This window comes from Fusarium venenatum (genome assembly GCF_020744135.1).
Source record: "Fusarium venenatum strain MPI-CAGE-CH-0201 chromosome Unknown EDB82scaffold_4, whole genome shotgun sequence".
In the NCBI taxonomy this organism is placed as follows: domain Eukaryota; kingdom Fungi; phylum Ascomycota; class Sordariomycetes; order Hypocreales; family Nectriaceae; genus Fusarium; species Fusarium venenatum.
In genome coordinates this window covers 5,422,377-5,445,685 of record NW_027072132.1, presented here as the reverse complement: position 1 = coordinate 5,445,685, position 23,309 = coordinate 5,422,377, and the positions used below count along the sequence as shown (strand labels likewise).

General features: G+C 49.1%; 5 protein-coding genes across 5 annotated transcripts; 3 read left to right on the top strand and 2 right to left on the bottom strand.

Moving 5' to 3' along the window:
- The first annotated feature begins 1,838 nt into the window (after positions 1 to 1,838).
- On the top strand, positions 1,839 to 3,652 carry EDB82DRAFT_516505 (peptidase C14, caspase domain-containing protein). The gene is made up of 4 exons (XM_065609004.1): positions 1,839 to 2,257; positions 2,323 to 2,761; positions 3,085 to 3,254; positions 3,309 to 3,652. The coding sequence occupies exons 1-4, from the start codon at positions 2,086 to 2,088 to the stop codon at positions 3,332 to 3,334; spliced, it is 807 nt and encodes a 268-aa protein (XP_065463491.1). The 5' UTR covers positions 1,839 to 2,085; the 3' UTR covers positions 3,335 to 3,652.
- Positions 3,653 to 8,745: 5,093 nt separating this feature from the next.
- EDB82DRAFT_516502 (Transglutaminase-like superfamily-domain-containing protein) lies at positions 8,746 to 11,338 on the top strand. Its single transcript, XM_065609003.1, has 4 exons — positions 8,746 to 9,527; positions 9,587 to 9,764; positions 9,819 to 10,927; positions 10,984 to 11,338. Exons 1-4 carry the CDS (start codon positions 9,118 to 9,120, stop codon positions 11,156 to 11,158), a joined length of 1,872 nt encoding a protein of 623 aa, XP_065463490.1. The 5' UTR covers positions 8,746 to 9,117; the 3' UTR covers positions 11,159 to 11,338.
- Positions 11,277 to 13,286, bottom strand: EDB82DRAFT_338650 (uncharacterized protein). The gene is made up of 4 exons (XM_025738918.2): positions 12,636 to 13,286; positions 12,482 to 12,581; positions 12,032 to 12,434; positions 11,277 to 11,968 (listed from the first exon to the last, which is right to left on the bottom strand). The coding sequence occupies exons 1-4, from the start codon at positions 13,037 to 13,039 to the stop codon at positions 11,421 to 11,423; spliced, it is 1,455 nt and encodes a 484-aa protein (XP_025593632.2). The 5' UTR covers positions 13,040 to 13,286; the 3' UTR covers positions 11,277 to 11,420.
- A 977-nt stretch (positions 13,287 to 14,263) lies between these two features.
- EDB82DRAFT_435145 (uncharacterized protein) lies at positions 14,264 to 18,147 on the top strand (the record flags this gene model as incomplete). Its single annotated transcript, XM_065607748.1, has 3 exons — positions 14,264 to 14,755; positions 14,785 to 17,011; positions 17,060 to 18,147. 3 exons carry the CDS (start codon positions 14,264 to 14,266, stop codon positions 18,145 to 18,147), a joined length of 3,807 nt encoding a protein of 1,268 aa, XP_065463489.1.
- Positions 18,148 to 20,065: 1,918 nt separating this feature from the next.
- On the bottom strand, positions 20,066 to 22,610 carry EDB82DRAFT_338503 (HSF-type DNA-binding-domain-containing protein). The gene is made up of 7 exons (XM_025738916.2): positions 22,297 to 22,610; positions 22,227 to 22,243; positions 22,102 to 22,174; positions 21,911 to 22,051; positions 21,021 to 21,857; positions 20,765 to 20,963; positions 20,066 to 20,708 (listed from the first exon to the last, which is right to left on the bottom strand). The coding sequence occupies exons 1-7, from the start codon at positions 22,354 to 22,356 to the stop codon at positions 20,272 to 20,274; spliced, it is 1,764 nt and encodes a 587-aa protein (XP_025593630.1). The 5' UTR covers positions 22,357 to 22,610; the 3' UTR covers positions 20,066 to 20,271.
- Between the last annotated feature and the right edge of the window lie 699 nt (positions 22,611 to 23,309).

Genomic DNA, 23,309 nt, shown 5'->3' with positions numbered 1-23,309 from the left:
CGTAATGGTCGTTGAGATGCACGAGCGATTTCCCCATTGTCGGCCATGTTACCGCTTTGGGTCCTGTTTCTAGCGCTGAGCCTCCATTGCCGAACAAGAGCTGTTGATAGTTCCGGGCATCACAACAGCTAATAGTTAGAGCTTCAAAGAAAAGAAAACACAATAGGTAGCTAAGGTATGTTGGATTGAATGGTAGAGTTTTGGAACATATGATTTAAAGATGTACCTATATCCCTTCGATTATAGCTTTATCATCATCATCATCATCATCATCATCATCATCATTTGAACTTGAACTTGAACTTGAACTTCACTTTTCCTCCAACCCAAGACAGACTTGACTCTTTTTACTTAGCACGTACAGCACTCTGCTTGTCTCAAGGGTCCTCTTCTCCGCATTTCTCACCATCAACCATAATCATACAAGATCAATCACGTCTTTCATGACACCGACATTCGAATACTGAGCTCATTCCTATTACCGTCCATCCCTATAATAGGAAAAAGCTGCCGCGATTTGTCTCAAACATTAAAGCCGCTGGCCAGGGAATAATAAATCAACTGCCCTGTCCTACCCTGCTGTATTGTACTGTCCAGTACTTGCGGTCTACACCCCTCCCCCCTTGTCCCTGCCTCTCATTGCTTTTGTCTCTTCAATCTGTCCGCTGGCCTGAACTTATATCATTCTATCGCGCGCGCCAAACAGAAGCAGAGAAAGGAATATCAACGACTCTTCATCTTCTCCATCTCTTCAGCTCAACACGACATCTTTCTGTCTCTCTATCTATCTATCTCGTCCTATCCCATCTCTTTGTTCCCCCGCCTTCAGCTTCAAAGGACGCCCGTGCGCTCCGTTTTCAGCTTGCTGGGAAACTCTGTATCCAATCCAATCAACTGACGACCTTAGGATTTTGGAGCAGCAGACAGGACAGGAACCTACCCTTAACGTTAGCTTGATCAGTCTGGGCGACTGAACCCTTCACCTTTTTTTCTGCCCCGCGTGAGCATAAGCATAAGCATCGCATCAGCATTAGTAGCATCAGCAAAACAACAACAGAACATACCAGACTATACCAGACAGTCGTGGCATTGCATTGATCACGAGACCCCAAGCTTTTATCTCTCTTCTTCAGTACATCGTCATCGCCCCAGAAGGACCCAGCTACATTTTACTTTTGAATGCGCTATCCTGTCTGATCTCTTGGCGCCCAGCCCGAGTTTCCCACGCCCAGGCTATCAATCCTTGGTCGTCTTTTCTTACCCGACTCGACTCTTTCTCCTCTACCAAAACACAAACATACGTCAATCTTCTACATCCTCAAGTTCATAATCTTGAAACCTCGGATCCTTTACTCCTCCGATCTCTTCAACAGCAAGAACCGCCCCGTCATGTCGGGATATCCAGGCTACAATTCTGACCGTTACGGTGGTCAACCGCAACCCCAATACCACCAACAGCCTCAAGGCAATTATTACCCGTGCGACTCCCCTCGTTCTTCAGCGCTGTTTCGATCTGATTCGAACCTCCAATTCCAAAATCCCATCTACCGTTCAACTTTCCCCCGCATTTTCCATCCCCCCATGCGAACCGACGATCACTCATGCCACTACCCGTCATCATCATGCGCAACGATGGAGCTTATAGTTAGCTAACTTACTTTCCTTTACTTCTATAGACCGCAACCTAATTACGGTGGTGGCTATCCGCAAGGCCAACCTTCTCCTCAACCGCCATACGGCTATCAGCAGCATCCTCCTCCACAACAGCAGCAGTTCTACCAAGGACAGCCTCCTCCCCAGCCTCAATATGGTCACTATCAGCAAGGACCTCCTCAGCCAAACTTCAATTCCCGACCCGGTGTGTTACGAGATTCACGCGCTTGCCTTTTCGACTGGCTCACTAACTGATCTTCAGGTGGCCCTCCCCCCCCTCCTACAGCCCCTCAACAGTTCGGTCATGGAGCTCCCAATAGTTACAACTTCAGATACTCAAACTGCACCGGCAGGAGAAAAGCCCTTCTCATCGGAATCAACTACTTCAACCAGCGCGGACAGCTGCGTGGCTGCATCAACGATGTTCGCAACATGACCGCCTACCTCTCCGAACACTTTGGCTATAAACGCGAGGATATGGTGATTCTTACCGACGATCAGCAGAACGCCATGAGCCAGCCTACCAAACAGAACATTCTCCGAGCCATGCACTGGCTAGTAAAAGATGCGCGACCTAACGATTCGTTGTTCTTCCACTACTCAGGTACGATCTATACTTGACGAGCTTGATGTTTCCCCATATCCCCATAGCTTTACTAACGGTCGCAGGTCACGGTGGACAAACCAAAGATCTTGACGGCGACGAAGACGACGGTTACGATGAGGTCATCTACCCTGTTGACTTCCGACAAAACGGCCACATCGTAGATGATGAGATGCATCGCATCATGGTTCGCCCTCTACAGGCCGGCGTTCGGCTCACTGCCATCTTTGACTCGTGTCACTCCGGTACCGCCCTCGATTTGCCCTACATCTACTCGACACAAGGTATCCTCAAGGAGCCCAACCTGGCCAAGGAGGCTGGTCAAGGCTTGCTCAGCGTCATCTCCTCATACAGCCAAGGCGATCTCGGTGGTGTTGCCAGCAACATCTTCGGCTTCATCAAGAAGGCTGCCAACGGTGACGAGGCTCGCGAGCGTACCATGAGGACAAAGACCTCTCCTGCTGATGTTATTATGTGGTCCGGCAGTAAAGACGACCAAACTTCGTGGGTGCCCCTTCCCCAATATTACCTTTCCTACCAGACGATACCGGCTTGATTTTCTGGTCCTTTCGATTTTGCATTTTGTTATTGGAACTGGTTTTTCAATTGGTCATGTTAGCTTGGCGCAAGGCGTTTTGGTTTGAACAATTTGATGTATCTAACTTGAATGATGATTCTTTCGAGCTTGCTCCAGATGCCAGATACAGTCTCCTAACGAGACTGTATTTGCGCATCTGGGGCCACGGGCTGCGTTGGGTCGATGGAGATTTTGCCGGTTTCTCTATCATTAAAGCATATCCGAAACATATCGCTAACATATTCCATAGTGCCGATGCTACTATCGCCTCCCAGGCTACTGGCGCCATGTCCTGGGCATTTGTCACTGCGCTCAAGAAAAGTCCCCAGCAAAGTTACGTCCAGTTGTTAAACAGTATTCGTGACGAACTTGCGACGCGCTATACTCAGAAGCCTCAGCTATCATGTAGTCACCCTCTCGGTAAGTCTCACCGCCTCGAAGCTTTGTAGTCCAGCTGTTGACCAAGTTGATTAGACACAAATCTTTTGTTCGTCATGTAAATGTATATGCCCCACTCTCGAAATTTTCATGTGCCGAATCTACATAAAAGTCAACCAAGCCCGTATCAAAGAGTAGGAAACAATGGGAGAGCTAGGTTGGCTGTGCGAGTGTTGTTTGACGACAATGGGCGGACCACACATAGTATGACTTGATGTTAACATGATGGGAGGTTGTTTGCAAGGTTTAGGTGTTGGGTTAGTCTTTAAGGACGGTCTCAAGATACTCAAACGTCTTTCTTTTTACTTCTCATGCAGTGTGGGGGAGAACATTTGAAGTTCAAATCAAAATGCTCATAATTTGATGCTTATAATGACCGTCATCTGCGTCATGCTATACAATGTGCTAATTTACTCGCCTGTTTCCCTTATTCCTATTCCCTAACGCCAAAGAAAACCCGTCCCATGTAAAGATATGATCCAGGTATCATAATAACCGCGTCAATAACCAAATTGACAAGTGGTAATAGACCAGCCAGACAGTTTCTACAGACGCCCTTATTCATGCAAATGCTTCGTTCATTCTTCAATCTTTCATGCGCACCCGGACTCCGTACAAGCAAGCAGCCGGATTCTCTTATGCTTCGGCCTTGACCACTTTAAGTTGCCTCGATCGCTTCACCTTGCGCTGTTCTTCAGTTGCGCTCACGAGCTTGCGACGAACAACCTCTTGTTTGGCCCAGTTGTTAGCCGACAAGCGAACACGAGCAATGAAACGTGCCATGACGAGGAAGGTCTTAAGCGTGGGCTTCGTCGTGGATGAGTTGCTGAGTGTCGCATGACCAGGCAGAGCGAGGGCTTTCTTGTTACCAAGGAGGTTTGTGCGAATATCCTCGAGCTCACGGAGTTGAGCCTTGTTGCTATGAGATTGTTAGTATATGGTTCTGATAGAAATACGCGGGAACAGGGTCTTACCATGCATTGGCGACGTCAAGCTGCAGCTGTAGGAACTTCTTTGCATATGCGGCATCAGCTCGAAGAGAGGCTTCGCGCTTGAATCGAGCCTGCATCCACTCCATCTGCATCAACATGCCCCGCAACTCCTTCCTGTGACGCTCGTCGGCGCTTTCAGCTGCGCGAATGACAGTCTCAAGAGCCTGATCAGCTCCTTCAATAGTTAAATCAAGAGCCTTGCGATCTACTGCGCTTCGTCGATCTGGAGTCCCGGCTCTAGCGGCGACTGCTGCAGCCTTGACATGCTCAAGATCCTTTTGCAACTTCTCGGCGCTCATGCGGAACGCTGCCCGCTCATTGCGAGCTCGCTCTAGCTTGCGTCGGAGAGAAGCTTCAGAGGCGGCAAGGTTGTCAATAATTTCTTGTTGCTGTAGAACATCGTGCTCAAGGTTCTCCATCTCGGCCTGGTTCTTTCTCAGCTGCCGGTCATGCTTGCTGATGTTGGGTTGTAGCGTTGCCAGGGTGTTACGTTCGCGTTCTGCCTTGTCAAGCTGGTGCTTCATTCGACGAAGTGCGCGTTCGTGTTGGGTTGCCGTCTCCTCGGCTTGTTGTCTGGCTTCCTCAAGAACCTCTTCAAGTACTATCTTTTGATCCTCGAGGTCATCTAGCTGGCGTTGGAAGTCTTGCGACACTTGCATAGCTTTGCGCTCGGCTTCTCTGTTTTTGGATTTGAGATCGTGGATCGACTTTTGCGCTGCGGAAAGCTGGCCCCTGAGCTCAGTGACCTCAGTCTTGCGACCTGAATCAGTGGTGGAAGACTTGGGAGACGCGATCAAACGAGAAACTTTGGTCTCGTGCACTTGGCGCTCCAGATCGGCAATCTGTCGCTTCAGACCCTTGACCACGTCGCGGTTTGTAGTATCTTTTTGAAGGAATTCCAGCTCCTTTTGACGAGCTGCAGAGAGATCCTTACGGATCAAAGACAGCTCGCTGTTACCCTCGAAGTTGTTTGGTAGCTGACGGGTATTGTTGAGTTGAGCTTCGTAATCCTCGACACGACGCTCAAGGTCACGAATGGTGCGACGAGCAGCAGCAAGATCATGATTGTCTGTCGACGATGATGTTCGTAGTTTGGTCTGTAATTGAAGAATTTCCTGACCTAGACGCTCCTCCTCCTCAGCGGCTTTCTCGATTTCGTCCTCTAGATTCTTCTCAATCATATCTCGCTGCTCAATCAGAGCCTTGTTCTCATCCTTTAGACGCCGCACTTCATTGTCAAGCTTGAGCTTGGCCGTACGGAGGTCGAGTCTTTCCTGGTCAACACGAAGGGTCTCATTGTCGTAGAGCTTCGTCCGACGTATTTCGCCATCAAGTTCGTCGCGCTCTGCTTTGACTTCGGCCAGGGAAGTGTTTACAGTATGCAACTCGGCGTTAATTTTGGCTACCTGGTCTTGGAGAGATTGTTTCTCCTTCGACACTTTGTCAAGTTGAGAGTTCGCGTCTGAAAGCTGCCACTTCATCCGTGTCATGGACTCCGTCGACTGCTTAGCTTCTTGTTCTAAAGTAGAGATGGCGGTTTGAGCTGACTCGGCTCGTTGTCGCGATATCTTTAGTTCTTCCTTCAGGTCATCGATCTCTCGGCTGACAGTTTCAGATGAGCCCGCTCGTTGACGCATAGTCCTCAGTTGGTCCTTCAAATCGTCTGTTTCGAGACTAGCACGCTCGAGCATATCTGCTCTCTTGCGCGCATCTCTTAGTTGTTCTCTCAGGTCATCAATCTCCTTACTCACCACTTGCGTCGATGCTGATTGGAATGAACTGGTGCGTTGCCTCAAGGATTTGAGCTGTTCTCTCAAATCCTCACATTCTCGCTTGGCAGCCTCGGCTTCATAACGTCCGGCGTTTTGTTCTTCGTCGAGGGTTGTTTGCAGAACGTCCACCTCATCTTCCAAGGCGGCGACCTTTCGGGTTTGGGCCTGGTGCTCAATCTGTGTCTGTCGTAACTCGTCACGAACTGCGGAAAGTTCACTGCGTAAATTCGTAAGGAGTGTCTGCCGGGTTTCTAGGGCGTCTTGAAGATCTTCGATTTGCCGGGAGAGAAGACCTTCCTCGCTCCTGTGTCGCTCAGCCTCGCTCTGAATGGCTATTTGCAGCTTCGACTCCTTGTCTGAGATAGTGCCTTCCACCTCTTTGAGGCGATCGATGGTTCTTTGTAGACCCGCTGCTTTCTCTTCGGCGCGCTTGCGCTCTGACTCAAGATTCTGCTTCTCCGTTTCCCATTTTTCGCTGTCGTTATCATAAAGGTTGTCCTTCTCCCGAATTTCAGCCTGGAGATCAGAGATTTCGTCATTCAAACGATCCATCTCGGCTTTATACTGGCCACGGATGTCTTTTTCAATCTCGAGGGCATGTTCTCTTTCTTCTGCAAGGCCCTCCTCAAGCTCTTGGCATTCTCCCTCTAGCCTCTCGATTTCTCTTTGTAAAGATTTGGATTCGGATAGTAGGCTATCTTGTCGGGATTGAAGTATGTTCCTCTCGTCGGCACGGTCGTTGAGTTCGGCCTCAAGCTCCTCGATTCTGGTTGACAAAGAATCCCGCTCGCGATCAAATCTCTCTTGACTCTTCCTGAGCTCATTGGCAGCGGATTGCAGGGAACTGTTTTCCTGGGCCAACTTGCGGTGTTCCTTCTCCAAAGTAGCATATTCCTGGCCAGATTGATCGAGTTCTTCTTGCAAGCGCGCAACCTTCTCTTCAATCTGACGAGAGAGTCCCTTTGTGGCCACAGACTTGTTGGCCATGTCTTCCTGAAGCTCTTCAAGGTCATTCTCGGCCCGATCTTTTTCAGCCATAGCTTCTTCCATCTTGGCTTTTGCATCCTCGACCTGTTCCTCGAGGCGGCGAATATTGTGCTCGAGATCTTGGATTGTGTCTTTGGCGTCGTCGAGCTCATCGTTGTGTTGAGCCTTCTCCTCCAGCGCGACCATCTTGCGCTGAGCATCCTTGGCCCTTTCTTCTGCTTCTGTGGCCTTATTTCTCAGAGCCTCCATCTGATCCTTCAAATCTTCTAGTGCGTCTTCGCGTTCGGTGAGTTGTTGGTCTTTCTCCTGAATGTCCGCCTCGAGGTCTCCAATATCGTCTTGAAGTTTTTCGACCTGATCATTGCTTCCTTTTTGTTGCTGTAATTGTCGCTGAAGATCCTCGATGTCTGTTTCGCGGTCTTCCAATAGGCGCTGCAGTTTGTCCATCTCGGCTTGGTTGCTCTGGTTGGCATACTTTCGCTTAGCCTTTTCCTGCACCTCGAGCATCTGCTGCCGATAGCTCTCTAGGTCCTTCTCAGCGGTTGTTAAGTGTTTCTTGTATTTGTGGAGCTCTCTTTGCATTGTGACCTTGTCGACCTTGAGTTCGGTATTCTCCTTCAAGGCGGCTTCGCTAAAGCCAGGCCCTGCTTTTCGGAGCGCTTCTTCAAGGAAATGAATCTTGAGCTTCAGTCCGAAGTTCTCCTTCTCTATCCTATCGATCACGTTTTCCTGTTCTCGTAGTGACAGCTGATTACCATCTTGTAGGGGTCCCTTATCGCCGCCTCTCCTCCGGGGAACCGTCAACGGGGTCGATGTAGCGCTACTTGTATCAACCTCAGGTATGGTGTTCTCCAGATAAGACTGGTTGCGCGATCCCATATATATGGATGTGTCGCCACGAGGGACCGGTGTCAAGTCACCCTCGTCGATCTTGTCCAGTGCGGGCGTATTTGGCACTGCTGTGCCGTTCTCTTTTCCGAAGCGTCGCACGCTATTTCTGGTCGCTGACTTGAGTAAAGGTGTAAATTCGGCACCTCCTACGCTGGGGGGAAGATTTCGTCGGTCGGCCAAGGGTCCTCTTTGGCGTGGGGTGCGAAGATTAATGCCATTGGAGCGGCCATTGCGAAGTTGTTGTAGTAAGTTCCCATCTTTTGGAGGTGATTGGAACGATGCTTCTTGTGTGATGTCGCCAAAGTCGGGCTGTCCAAGGTAAGTTGCGTCGCCGACGTTTGTTCGCGGGGTGTCGAGCGCGCCGTTGCCAAAGTCGGGCATGATGGCGGTATTGAAGGTTTAGATATATCGTGGATATAAAACGCGATGCATGATATGTGACAAAAAACAATAAAAAAAGAACTTTGGCTGAGAACCTGCGAGTTCTTTTTGGATACGAGCGTGGATGTAGTAGGCGTGTTTGTTGTTAGCTATAAGTTGGGTATCGTTCGTGACAAAGAAAGTAAAGTTGTGAAGTTACGTAGCGTTCAATGAATTAGAGCGAGCGCGCGCTATCTTACCGCTGTAAATTGGGTAAGGAAGACCCGCCTAGCCCTCTCGCGTTTTTTGTTTACTTGAGTGCCGTTTTAGGTCTAGAATCAAAACAAATGTGAGCCAATTGCCGATGACCTTAACTCTACGATGGTAGCCAATGAGAATCCGTCGTCATCTCATGACTTCACAGCGTTCGCAATGCTCATAACCCCGCTAAATTCCTTCATTTTGCTGTACCCCAGACCCAAGGTCAGTGATGGATGATAACATTGTGCCGCAGTAAGAGGCGATGAGCTTACTTGAGCTAAAGAGGCAAGAACCAAGTAATGACATATTCGAGGGTTGATCAGCAGAACAGTTTAACTTAAACCCGGGATTTGCGACGAAAACCCGACTAGAAGATTCCTCCTACCTACATTACCTGCGTCTGTTGTGAGTAACAACATTACAGTGCCCTTCTTATTCATCACCCTGCTAGCAACAAAGACCATCTCCATCTCAACTTCATAAAATCACACCACATACACCACACCACACCACACCGCAATTCGCTTCTCTAATCCCGGCAATCGATTAATCGCCTGCCCTGTCTCGTTCAGAGGGTCCGCCATGTCCCTTTTGCAGATACCAGATGAGATAATTCAACATTTGCTCTACTACATCTCTCCCGAAGACAACCTTTGCAGTTTTCAGTTCCTCTCCCATCGCTTGAGGCACTTAGCCAATGAACCACTTCTCTGGAGATATCACTGCCGAAACAGCTTCACTTTCTGGAATCCAGAACATAATTTTCACCGTCGTTTAAGAGGCAGAGCTTCCAGCACACCCTGGAAGGAAATATTTCTCACCCGGAAGTCGCGCAATGCGCAGGTTGAACGCCTCTTGGTTGAGATCCTAGAGACTAAGGTTGGTCGCCTAAAGCGATTTGAAAAAGTTTGCAAGCTCGGCTATGACGCCAAAGATTTTCTCCTAGAGCAGTGCAATGCCGATGATTCCGCTGAAGATGTTCTGGCCAGACGGTAAGCATTGTCGCAAACTCATATGAATCAAATCAAATGCTCATAAGAAAAACCTTTAGATACTACAGTAATTCCCTGCTGGACAGTATCCACAGATCTCTTGCTATCGAGGAGTGGTATAACATTCAACAGGCGAGCAGGGACAACAACAGAGAGCCAGCAAATCTCAGTCTTGAGCGAGCACTGGGCGCATTCGATCTATTCGTCTTGCATGACCAGCCTGGGGATTTAAATGATGTAAGTGCTTCATACCCTTGTTCAGAGTACACCCTGGTTAACGAAGTCATCAAGATTGGCCTTATTCTGGATAGATTAGCTGCCGATTTTCGCGACACTCAGACAAATATCGATGGCATGTCCACGCGGCAAACAGCATTGGAGCTGAACCGCTGGCTTCGGTGTAACAATCTCACTGGCTTACAGCATCCTGATCGCAGTTACCGCAACCTGCGAAACTGTCTCATTGGTCAGGCTCTTCGTCATGAAGACCACGACTCGATCCCCATCATCTCGAGCGCTATCTTTTGTTGTATCGCAGAACGACTGGGCTTACAAGCACGATGTTGTGCTTTCCCTACTCACGTTCATGCTATAGTCTTTGCCGAGAATGGAAAGACTTTGGATAGCGTGCCTGTCACCGAGGACGATGCGCCTCTTGAAAGGATGTATCTGGATCCATATGGCTCGAGTGAGGAGATACCCATGGCTGATCTAAGATCTATGCTGGCCCATTTCGGCTGGCAGACAAGCACCGATGTGTTTCTATCTCCTGTAAGTCCTGTTGCGATTGCTATGCGAACGGCACGCAACATCAGAGCCACCGCTTCCAGGGTGATCGAAGCGCGAGAGCAAGCGGATCCTGAACTCACGCGATTGATCACTGGAAACGATTCGTCCAATATAGACGCTGCTCTTTATTCGGCGTTGTGGGCTTCGCTGCTCCTCACACCTGTCGACTCTTTCGAATGGGATGAGGTCCTTGAACCGTTCCTGAACCGATTCGCCAAGAGCTGGCACGTAGATGCGTGGCTAGTTGAGAAGTATATTTTCCCTCTGTACGATAGATTTGGCCCCCTCCGTGAGAGGATCATGAGGAATAACCCCCGTCGATGGGACGACCCTCGTGAGGTGATATACCTTGTGGACGAGTTTGATGAAGTCCCACCTCCAATTTTCCGGAGGAACAGCGTGCGGACACAGCATGTGCTTTACAAGATTGGGCAGATCTTTAAACACCGACGATACGGCTGGGTCGGTGCTGTGAACGGTTGGACCGACCAGGGTACGCGACGTTTACCCATGCCACATACTGTGGCTATTGACGAGACGCTGGACGATAACAGCGATACAGAACTGCCCAACCGGCTTCGACCCCGCAACAAGACCTTCTACACGTGCTTGTAAGTTGCTTCCTGATCTTCTGTTGATGTCCGGGAAGCTGATTTGGGTGTTACAGACGCACAACAGGGCCCGAACGCCATGTTGTCGCCGAGGATAATATCGTGTTGATTGAGGATCCGAGCGAGATTCCAGATTCTCTGTTCCGCCAGGCTGGGAAATTTTTCAAGCGATTTGATGCCGAGACATGCACATTCGTGTCCAACATTAAGGAACAATACCCCGACGACTAGAAGGAACGTACATTTTTACGCTTCCAGCAGCTTTCGTGATGCGTTGGTTGCTTTGATGGTCTTAGTAGGCCAGGCGTGTGGTTGTTAGTGTTCGTGCATGGCGCTTTGTAGTTCGGTTTTTTGGGACCACAGTTTACGGACTGAGTGCAGGATATTGCTACGACAGAATCTATTTCAACAGCCCCAACGTTTTTAATCTTGCAAGTGATGACCTGTACTCTACTCTATATTCGTTGCAACGTCAACGTGTCTTCGAAATGTATTAGGTTGCCTTGATAACCTCTTCCAGAACCCCCTTTTGAGCAAGTTTCGTCATCCAGTTGTGCAGCATAGGTCCGTAGTCTTTCTTACGTCCCTTGACTCGTTGTTCATCGTCCGATATGGCCGCCATCTCCGCGCGAAACTCGCCCATGGCTGCCTTCACATCTATCACAAGCTCATGATACAGCTCATAGGCGGATTGAGTATCGAAACCAGGCCGCTTGAGCCTATACTGCAGGGTGGTGGGGATCTGCGTACTGGTGATATCTGATTTGGTAATGTTGAATTCGGAAAGCTGAGACTCATCGTCGATGTCGAGAGGAGGTTTCTCGCCACGGACAAGAATTTCAAACTCAGGGAGTCTGGTATTGGTACAAAGGAATTGTAGAGATGCTGCGGCACGGGCAATAGTTTGTGAGTGTGCTGCCAAAGGACTTTGGCATAGTGCTAGAAGGTTGAATGAAAGCTGACTTTCCTCATATTGTAGCATTCGGGCCTCGATCTGAGGCCCTGCGACCGATGTCCATTCAGATGAACTAGGTACTGGGTCTATGTGAAACAATTAGCCCAGAACAATGAGGGAGGCTGCATTCCAAGATGCAGTATACTTACCCAGCCTGCAAGGCTTATACTGAAGCCCATCTAACTCCCACACATAACCTCCTGCAGGCACATAGGCGATGAAATGAAAGCCATAGTCAGATTCCGTTTTCTTCTTTCGCAGGGGTGCTCTTTTGCCCCCTTTCGGCGTCGAGCGTCTCTTATTTGCAGTGGGCTTTGCCCCAGATGATTCATTTTCGAGAAACAGGTCAGCATTCAGATGATCCATTCGACGCGTGAAAGAATTGTGTATGGTGCGGATGAATCTATTTTTGCTGATTTGGTGACCACGTAGGGCAGTGCTGAGCTCCTTTGTTGACTCTTTGAAGGCTTGTAGTTTGTCGCCAAGGTCAATCCCTTCAGCATTCATGACAATGTTGAGCATAGCAACAGTAGCACATGCATTATTGGTAGTCTGCATGAAATTAGCATGTTTGGATATTCCGAGTTGGGAAAATGTACCTGGTTTGCAAACCACACATCGCTTGCATCTTGTTCTTCATTCGGTTCCTCTATTCCCGGAAGATACTGGAAGAGGAAGATCAGGCCATACACCGGCTGCCTAGGAAGACGTAAGCATGTGCCATAGCACAAAGTCACTCTGCAGCAATCTTACGGTAGATGTGAAAGAGAGTCATGGTCAATGGTGAAGATTTCTTGCGCCTTCACATTCTGAACACCAAGGTCTCGGAGTATGATGTTGAAGAAAGCTGGTTCCGACTCGAGCTCTATCCAACCTTCCCACTCCTCGATATCCTCTTGAGATAACGGAGCCAGGGCCTCGTTCAGAAGTTCGTCGCCTGAGTTGATGCGGTGATTTACCTCATCCGCTGCCTCACAGGCCTTGCGCTTGGGGTTTCGTCTCGGCCCGCTCATGGCGACTATGGCTTTGGTTTGCTGGGGAGGTTTAGAAGCTAGACGATTCGAGCGACGCAGCGAATGCGTGATGGGTGTATTCTCATCAGTCTGGATGTCACCATCAGCTTGTGTTCCGTATTCCATAGTGTATGGGATTGGCATTTGAGATACAGAGTAGGGCAGGTGAAGATGTGAGGTGAAGTAAGCCAGTCACTGGAACAAAGAAGATGTTTCCAGGCAGAACAAGGTGAACAAATTAAATGATTCTCTTGCCCATGGCCATATAAAAATGACAATGCTTGTTGTGTCTGGTGAACCAAGCCTAATTGTTGATATTGGTGAACCATACAAGCAGCTGCCTTAAAGATTTTGGCAGATGGGATGGTAGTAAGTGAGTAGGCGAAGCGGCTCGGATTGAACCACTCACTTTGTGTCACAGCCCGTGCCACTCGAAATATTAGGTAGGAAGGCAAGTAGACAAAGCACCTAGATAGAGTGAAGGAGCTTGGGATGATCTTACCCTGACCGTTATAGAACAGTTAGCTCAAGGCATCATGATGGCTATCTGTATGCTATTTTCCTTTGTATATAGCTTGGTTTAACAATTAGGATACCAGCGCGCCTAGCAACAGATAGCACGTTAGATTCTGAGTCTTTGAGTTGAGTACAGAGGAGCACGGGCACGAACTACTTACTTATGAGATATCAAGATACAGAGCCTATGCTCGACGATTCTATCATGACGCGTATGAAGAAAGCAATAGGTATTGCATGCAGGAATATGAAAGAAGTGTAGTTATGTGATCTACCTAATCGAAGCTCCTGTCTTGGGTAACCAATAACATGCTTGTAGGAGTTGTTAGCGCAAAGTTGTAGGTATTGGCCAATGAACAACAGAGCTGTGTCTTTTGACATTTCTTTGTTAAGCTTCCTTCATTAGTTATACTAGTTTAATATCCATATTCAACTGTTTTAGACCTAAAAGTCAGCAGGCCAGTAACACTCTATCAGCTCTCATAGGTACTAGGTAGATGAAGATGTACTAAGTTTTGTTCCATCGTTGCCTATCCATCCTCGCAAGCCACTGAAGCTTAGGCTGCAACTGCTCTGTATCCACTGTAGCTCCAACCCGCAGGGGCCAAGCGCGTCCAACTAGACCCAGACGTGACGCAGTTTCCTCAAGGAATTTCCATCATCCGTGAAAAAGTACAAACTAACAGGTAACAATTTACTTTGGTATCAAAACATAACACACTTCAACCCTTCAACCCTTCAACCTCATCCGACGCGCAACAACCTGTCGCTCGACCACTCATCGGCTGCGACTTGGTTTGCTTATATATGATTTCTTTTTAAGCGCGTCTATATCCTCGTAATGCGAATGCCATGAGCACATCGACTCCCCGCCTGCGGTCTGGGTTCCCAGCTACCCCAGCTGCCACTCGACGACATAACAATCAACAAACCCCTAGCTCGGCTGGCTCGCCATCATACGGAAAGGGCTCAACGACAAGGTCTCCTTCTTTGCCTCTCGCGCCTGAGAGCACTCGACCTCAGACCGCTGTTAACCAGCCTGTCATTCCTCTGACCTTTCTCGACGCTCCTCAGCAGCGTCTCTACACCTTCGGTGTCTACGTCTTGTTGTGGGCATGGAAGCTTTACGATTGGCTTCAGGTGGTTGAGGATGGTGATTCGTCTTGGTTCCTATTTCTCAAATGGATCTTCATTGATTTTGCCTTCCTTTTTGGTGTGCCGGAATTGAGGATACCTTGGCTTGAGCTCTCCCAACCTGTTGTAACCACTATATTCTCCTTGCATCTGGTTCTCAACTACATGCTTATGTTCAACATTCCCGTAAGTATACAAAATCCTCCTAAAGTAATCAACATGCGCTAATTGATATCAAGATCCCATGGCAATCATGGATTCTCGGCTTCGCCAAAGTTCTCTACGACCGCGAAATATCAATCTCTGAGCATAATGTCAAGGTATCGACTATTCTCAACAACCATTCCCTCATCATGGGAAAGCAGATCATCAACATCTTGCCTGAAGGCTCGGCTATTCTCAATCCCAAGGGAACCCCCTTCTGTTTAACTGCAAAGCCAAAGCACGCCGTAGATCTTCCCATCTATTTCAATGCCACGATTCCTGCTGAAATTGAATTGATCCGACTCGACTTTGACTCAAACAAGGAGGAAACCATCAAGATTTCAAACCGAGAGGTTAACAGGGTCGCCAAGCAAATCCGGGACCACAACACTGATCAGACTTCGTTCGGCTTTCAGTGGGACTACCCGGTTAAGAAACCGGGTGTCTATCGACTTGGAAAAGTTTTGGACGAGTACAAACTTGAGGTCCAGCGTGCTACAGCAGATACATATGTTGTGCCTTGTCCTCAAGCCAGAATCCGATCATCCTCGGACTCTCAGCGATGTATTCAGGAACTCTCGAATCTTTCATTGGACGTATATGGTACACCACCTCTCAAGATTCAGTACAGTCGCACTATCAATGGGAAGGACCACAGTTTCCATTTCCAAAGTCTTCAGCCTGATGGATTTTCCTCGCCTCTCCTCGGTGCCTCCTCCAGTCTCATTTCAGATGACCAGGATGATGTTTCGTGGGTGCGACCCCGGAAGGTCACAGTTGGTCTTAACGAGTCCATGACCTCTGCCGGCGAATGGGAGTATTCGATCGACGAAGTTTATGATGCGTTTGGCAACGTTGTTAAATATGCTGAATTGGAAGAGGATTCCAGCCAAGTTCGAGCCAAAGGATTGAAATACGGCTTCAAGGTCAAGGAGCGTCCCAAGGCGAGCATGAAGGGCTGTGACATGCGTAACCCTTTCAAGGTTGCCAAGGGCCGGTCCGTTCGACTTCCTGTTGACTTCTCCCTAACAGGCTCCAACGACGACACTCCCCACGAGGTCACGTGGGAATTCTCTCCTATCAACTCCCTTACTAACAGCGGAGAGCATGGCGATGAGGTATCGATTGGCGGCCACAACGCTAAGAGTTCGATGGATCAGCCGTTTGTCTCAGAACCTGGCCTGTATACCCTCAAGACCGTCTCCAGCGGGTCTTGCAAGGGTGAGGTTAAAGAACCGTCATCGTGCCTTCTTTTGAACCCATTGGAGCCTTCGCTTTCCGTTCGCTCCGAAGAGATCCCCGATAAATGCGCAGGCAACTCTATCGGTCTGAGGGTGGATCTGGACCTTGTCGGAACACCTCCCTTTGTACTTCGATATGACATTATCACCAGTGACGGGCATGTTGAGAAACAATCCCACCGTGTGCCTGGCCTGCGATCTCAGTTGGAGCTGGTACCGAAAATGGCAGGCCGTCACAAGTACGTCTTCAAGTCCGTCGACGACGCTGTGTATGAGAACCAGCCTCTCACTGGCGACGATAAAGTTCTCGAGCAGGTTGTCAAGCCTGCTGCCTCAGCCAAGATTGCAAGCCGCAGCGGAGTCGTCAATGCCTGTCTCGACTCAGAAGTCGAACTCGACGTCATTCTCTATGGAGAGGCTCCCTTCAATTTAGAATGGGAGATTGTCCACGACGGCAAGCGCAAGTCGGAGCGAGTCACTGGTGTTCAAGAGAGCAGTTTCAAGATCAAGACTAATACCCTTCGCAAGGGAGGAGAATACATCCTTGCCTTGAGCAGCGTTCAAGACAAGCGGGGATGTAAGACATTCCTTCAGGATCAGGTCAAGATTGCTGTGCGACGTCAGCAGCCACGGGCCGCTTTTGGTTTTGTCGAACACAAACAAAAGATCATGGCTGTTGAGGAAACACACTTGCGCTTGCCTCTGCGCTTGGAGGGAGAGCCTCCCTTTGAGATCACCTACAGAAACATTGCCGGCAATGGCGAAGTGTTAACAAAGCGTGCAAATAACGCCAATGATAACCTGTTGGTCAAGAGCCAAGGCACCTACGAACTGGTTGACGTACGAGACGTCCAGTGCCCTGGATCTGTTGTGCCTGCAGCAGCCCGGTTTGAAGTGGGCTGGTTCCCTAGGCCCGAGATCTCGATCGTTGAATCCCCGAGTATCAAGCCGGATGGCGACACATTCGTCAAGCAAGATATTTGCGAAGGAGATATCGATGGATTTGAAGTTAACCTCAAGGGTAAGTGTCTTAAATCCAAGATTTATGTTCACCGCTAACTTCTCGCAGGATCGCCTCCTTACCATGTGCAATACGATGTCACGCACAAGCCTGCTAAGGGCTCCAAGGCTTTTACTCGCAAAGATTTCGATGCTCCCCTTGCAAAGGCAGCCATTTCCATGGACACCACCAAGGCTGGCGATTATACCTACAAGTTCTCTGCTCTTGCAGATAATCTCTACAACAGCGACAAGAACTTCCACCCTCTCACTCTCACCCAGCGCGTGAACGCTAAGCCTTCGGCTGGGTTTACGAAACCCGGGCAGTCGTTCAAGTACTGCATGGAGGAGCAGGAGCAGGAGGACAGAATCCCAATTAAGCTCACTGGAGAAGCTCCTTTCTATGTCGAAGTCGAGATCAAGCATCAAGCCGGATCTCCTGCTGAGACTTACAGAATCCCCTCCATTGACTCTAACTCTTACGGTATCCGGATTCCTCGCCAGCACCTCCGACTCGGTGCACAGCAGGTTCGTATTCGTACCGTCAGAGATGCCAGAGGCTGCCAGCGCAAGTATGAGCATGGAGGACCGTCGGTACAGATTCACTTGTATGAGGCGCCGTCTATCTACCCTCTGGAGTCTCGACACGACTACTGTGTCGGCGAGCGCATTGCATACACTCTATCTGGCACACCCCCATTCGACATTGCCTACGACTTCAATGGCCGGTGGAATGCCAAGTCGCAAACAACCAGCTTCCGCCGTATTGCAGAGAAGCCTGGCGATTTCACTATCACTAGCATTTCGGACAAGGCCAGCGAATGTCGCGCCGCTGTTAACATCCCCAAGACAATCCACCCGCTCCCTAGTGTCCAAATCAGTCGCGGTAAGCAGTCTCGTGTCGACATTCATGAGGGCAATGAAGTGGACATCTTCTTCGAGTTCTGGGGCACACCACCTTTTGAGTTCACCTACACACGCAGCTCCAACGCCAAGAAGGGCCAGCGTAGTATCGTTCTTGAGACGAGACATGATGTCTCTTACGAGCACAGCAAGGTGGTCAAGGCAAGCCAGGAGGGTACATATGAGGTTGTTGCGATCAAGGATAAGTTCTGTTCATTCTCAACCCAGCAGGTTGAGAAGAAGCAAAGAAGATAGAGCAAGACAAGAGAATGATAAAATAAGGGATCGAGATAGTTTGAAAATTTTCTATGGTTTTGGTTGTTTGATAGGTAATGAATGGATGGATTGTACACCAGAGGCGGGGACGAATAACAAACAATGAGGAGGGACACTGAGTTGTATATACGCATCTATACCATTGGCACGGCGTTTAGTAGGATCAGTCAGACTGAGGTTGAATACTTATGTACCAAGTTCATCATGCCCAAGTGTTGTAGTGAGCTGATTCTAGTCAGGCACTGGGACAGTCCACGAAAGTCTGCCTGTACAGATGGCAGAGAACTGCCGTATACAGGTAGGTAGGTACCTAGCTCAGCAACATATCCCTATTGGAGATGAGAGGCGAGTTAATTCTAAGTGTGGCTGTACGGTCTGAGGATTTGGACATGGATTTGATATGAAGAATACGCTCACGACACCAACATGTCACAAATGCTGGATGAGCGAGCCCCAAGTATCGATGAGGATCATTGCTAAGGAAACACTAAAACATGGTGTCGATTACAATCATAGCAGGTGGACAAGCTGAGTTTCATTAACCGCCAGTTGCCATTTGCCCAGGACTTTTATTTCAAAGCCAACGAGTTAATTGTTCTAGATTTCTCCATTACATGGCTCTCAATTCAAAATCCCGCCCCGAACCTTGACGGTTGCTGATTTGGCTAAAGCGTCTGTTGAAACTTGAGCCTAAGGTAGGGAAGGCTTGGACTATTAAAGCTCTCGAACGAGAATGACATTGACACCGACGTCATGCCTCATGCCATGAATGGAAGAGAATGGCCCTGATCCTGGGTAGTGCCCTGTCTCGACCTTTTAGTTCTGCAGCAGCACAGTCGAGACTCTTCGAAATTACTACTTTGTCAAGTTTAAGAGGGTCTGAGAGACAGGGTATAGAGGTCGAGTGTAGGACGGCTACACTCTTCCGCTTTCTTATTAATCAACATGACGACTAATTCTCAACGTCTTGTTGCCAATCAAAGTTTGGAAACCAAGAGCTTGAAGTAACTGAAAGCTTCTATACTTCGATTGCCAGCCTCAAGCACCAAGAATTAACAGATAATCGAGAAACTAGAATTACAAGCATCACAATAGGCGTTGTATAACGCAAACCACGGCTTCATACCGCGCGCACTGCCTCCACAAACAACGGTCCAGGCCAGGGCTACGGCCAACAGCAGAGTAATATGACACCCTTTTTCTGTAGTGTAACAGCGGACGGATACTACACTACGGGAGCTTCTCGCAAAAGGGCCCTACTCGATGAAGCCTCTCGCCAAAATCTGTGTGTCCAAACCCACCACTCGAAACGGTCCAGAACTCAATCGATCTGCACTTCCTTGTGCCACACCTGCACAACCTTGCAAACGTTATTGAGAATGAGCTAGGTATATATCTGCCTAACATCCCTTCCCTGCTTGACACGATTCTGATCTCTTGTTCTGAAATTGTTGACTATTTGTTAGCAGCCATCAGTCATTACAACCTGTCCTCCATCACTACATATACCAGGATAACACAACCATACCAGAGCAAGCACATGAACAGCACGAATAATCGAAGCTCAGCATTATTTAAGCAATGTGTTTGGATAGCTCCGTCCGACTCTTCGCTATGCATGGCAAACAGCAATCCGTCAACGACGTCAAACTCGAAATGGCCAGGAGCAACAAAAACGAAACAGATCAACATTCCAGCATTCTGCAGCTTCGCTTAAGGGATCTTTGTGCTTCGCCAAAAAGAGAGTAATATTATCGCAGGTTCAAATCTTGTTGTTCGTCAGGCGCGCCGCACCATACACTCCGATTCTGAACCAGACGGATGCCGTCCGTGTCCGCAACTAAGTAATAGTCTTCACTGACCAGCTTGCCTTCTGTATCTTGCCAGATGCCTTTACTCGTTATCAGGGGTCCGACTCCGACGTCTCCCCAGTCATAAATGCGAAATACCCAACATGAAATCTTTCCCCCAGCCGATTAGACACGAAAGGCCACTAGTGTCAAGAAGCTCCCACGTTATTTCGCTCCAAACGCCGTACTCCTCACGATGTAACCACGTGCATACACCAGACAAAATCCAAGGACGCAATCCCTCTTCAGAAACTTAGACATAGGTGCGCTGTCGCTTTTCGGGAGGACTTTGGCCGTCCATGCGACCTTGGCTGTTTTGTGAGATGTTGCCGGGGAAGCTAGCTCTGCTAGCACTCGTGGGTGTTAAGCCGTATTGGTTCGCGCCGTTTACCATGCCATACCCTTGATCCATTCCTGTGGTAAGGGGAGACTGCTGTGGCATCTGTCCTGGGGACCAAGTTGCGCCAGTCGCCGGAGGTGTGGGTGTCGTCTCGAACTTGAAACCTGTTCCTCCAGGCGTATTCAAGTTGCTGGGAGGGTTCATGTAACCTGCGCCGCCAACCACGTATCCCGAACCGGATTCTTGCTGGGTTGAAGGATCGTAGCCCTTGAGGAGATAGCTCAAGTGATTCTCGACAATCTTCTGCATTCCGCTCTTGGTAAACGGCTTGGCTAAGACCCCATTCATACCTAATAATGCACGATCAGTTCACATTCCCAGTTGGACCTCTCATCACGGTGCTTACCATGCTCAAAATAACAGTGGACCTCATCGGATCGGATATTCGACGTCATAGCGACAATAGGGATAGCAGGACAGTCCTGTCGGATGTACATGGTGGTCGAGACACCATCCAGTTTGGGCATGATGATGTCCATAAAGATCATGTCGAAATGATCACGAGCAACGGTCGTGATGCGGCTATATGCATCCGCTCCATTTTGCTATTTTGCACGTCAGCCTGGTCGAACTCCCGATTTTATTTCAAAGGTTTCACGTACAGCATGTTCGACTTCACAACCCATCGACTTGAGAAACTTGATGCCGATCTTAGCGCAGGTCGGATCGTCTTCAACAAGGAAGATTCTAGGCTTCCGGGAGGCCCATGTGAGAGCCGAATTGGCCGACGAGTTGGAGTTCCCGTGGGTCTGGATGTTGATGGGTTGAGGAGCTGCCACTTCCTGCATGGCATTGGCGCTCGAATCATTAGGCATCGCGTAGGGGATCTTGTGGATGTGATCGGAATGGAAAGGATCGATCCCGACGGTCTGGCCCACCGGGTATACGGGATAGCGGTTGATGTCGTTCATTGGATCATGCATCATGGGCATCGAGGCTTGTGGAATGACAACTGCAGAATCGGCTGGAGACCCGTAGACGCCCTGAAGGCGTTCCAACTCCCGGTCGGCAATCTGATCAGGTGTCACACTGGACAGAAGCTCGCGAGCTCGTCTCAATTCAGGTGCCGAGTCATCACTGCCATCTAGAGGAGATGTGCCGACATTGAGATGCATGGTCTGTTGATGACGATTGGCGGAAGGCGATAAGAAGTTGAGCATTTCGTGCTGGGATTGCTTTTGCGCGTTGAGCATTTTTTGCAGTGTCAGAACTTCGTTAACAAGGAGACGGTTTGTCTGAGAGACCTCGGTAAACAGTTCCTGGAGCTGTTGCACCTGCTGTTGCGTGGCAGTGAGCTGTTCAGTCATAACACTGATGTGGTGACTAGTTGTGAAGTCCTCTGTGGCCTGCGTTCTTCTAGGCGCAGGTGCTTTTCGACGAATGTTGTCAAGATCATCCTTGCTACCAACTCTGAAGTTGGGGTGCTTGAATTCGAGAGTCTGTGTTCAGGTTTTAGTATATGGCCAACATCCGAGGGTTACATAGAGCATACATTGGCGCCGTTGGCTGCAGAGCCACTGTCATTTGTTTGTCGCACTTTATGAAAATCATACTTATTCAGCTGTCGGACGAAACTGGCCATGTTGCTGTGCTTAAAGTGCTTAGGGAGGATGGAACGCGTGAATTTCTCATTCTGAGCTTGTAAGCATTGGTTCGTCACTGCAACATCAGCTCTGTCCCTACCTCAACAACGACGAAGGTATCACCGTCTTTACCCCATCTAGCGACATCTTGATGCGCCGGATCTTCAAGCATTCTTGTATTTTGTTAGCGTTATTGTATATACAAATTTTCTGGAAGTAACAAACCGGTAAAGCTTGCGAACCTATCAGAAGTGTTAGATGTGATGTAATAAACCGTTACTGACTGTGAACTTACAAATTCGCTGGCATTACTGCCACCAACCCCAGGGGTTGATGTTCCGTCGCCAGCAGACATTTCAAGAGTGTATTTAAGCTTTTAACGATTGTGTTTGGTTGTTTCGTGATGATGTTACTGTTGATGATGTGTTGGCAAGAAAGCGTTTGGTCAAAAGTCGTTGCAGCGGATAACCGAAGGAAGAGGCGTTTAACCGGGCCGAGTCGCCGTTGATCGCTTTCAAGATGAGAACAGCCCAAGAGACCTTTAGGATTGTTGTTTCAATTTGTTGAAGCAAACGAGGATCCAACTTGATGCGCCGACACCAAGTGGTAATGGTGTAAGGGCCAGGCCAGGAGCAGGGTCGGAGACTCGAGGAGCGGACGCGTTGATGTAAAGTCGAAGCGCAACTAGGTCCAGGGGCTGCAAAGCTTTACAAGCTGCGGATACGGAGGTTAGGTAGAAGGCCCGTTGCAAGGAGGTAGAGGATGGCAATGCGATGAATGAGGGCCGTCGCAATTGCAAGACCAAAAAGGGCGGGAAATGATGGAATGGAGAACGGGAAACGGGGACCCGGCCTGAGTTGTATCTCAAGACAAAGTTGGGAGGCCGTGTGAGCGGGAGTGGGCACAGGCAGGCATGGAACGGAATAGTCTGAGCCTGCTTTTTGTTTCTGAACTGAACTGGACGTGGCTTGGCTTTGGCGGGGGGTAGTTGTGACTTGTCGATTTGCCCAGCGTTGTGGACATCAATCAGGTACTGAGTACCACTGACTCTTAACACGCTCTCTTCCGGGAGCAGATGGCACTTCCCACTTCGGCTGGGGCAGGGGCCTGTGCTGATACTGCTGCTGGCGCTGACTTATTGTTATGATACTTACGGATACTGTCGCTGCTGCTACTGCTGTTACGAACAAGGCGAAGGCGCATGCAGTAGCAAAGAAGAAGAAAAGCTTGAGAGCGCGGAGTGGGTATTTCCAGCCAAGGTTGGCTTAGCCTCGACCAAGATCGCGGTGGGAATGGAGCGCTATTGCG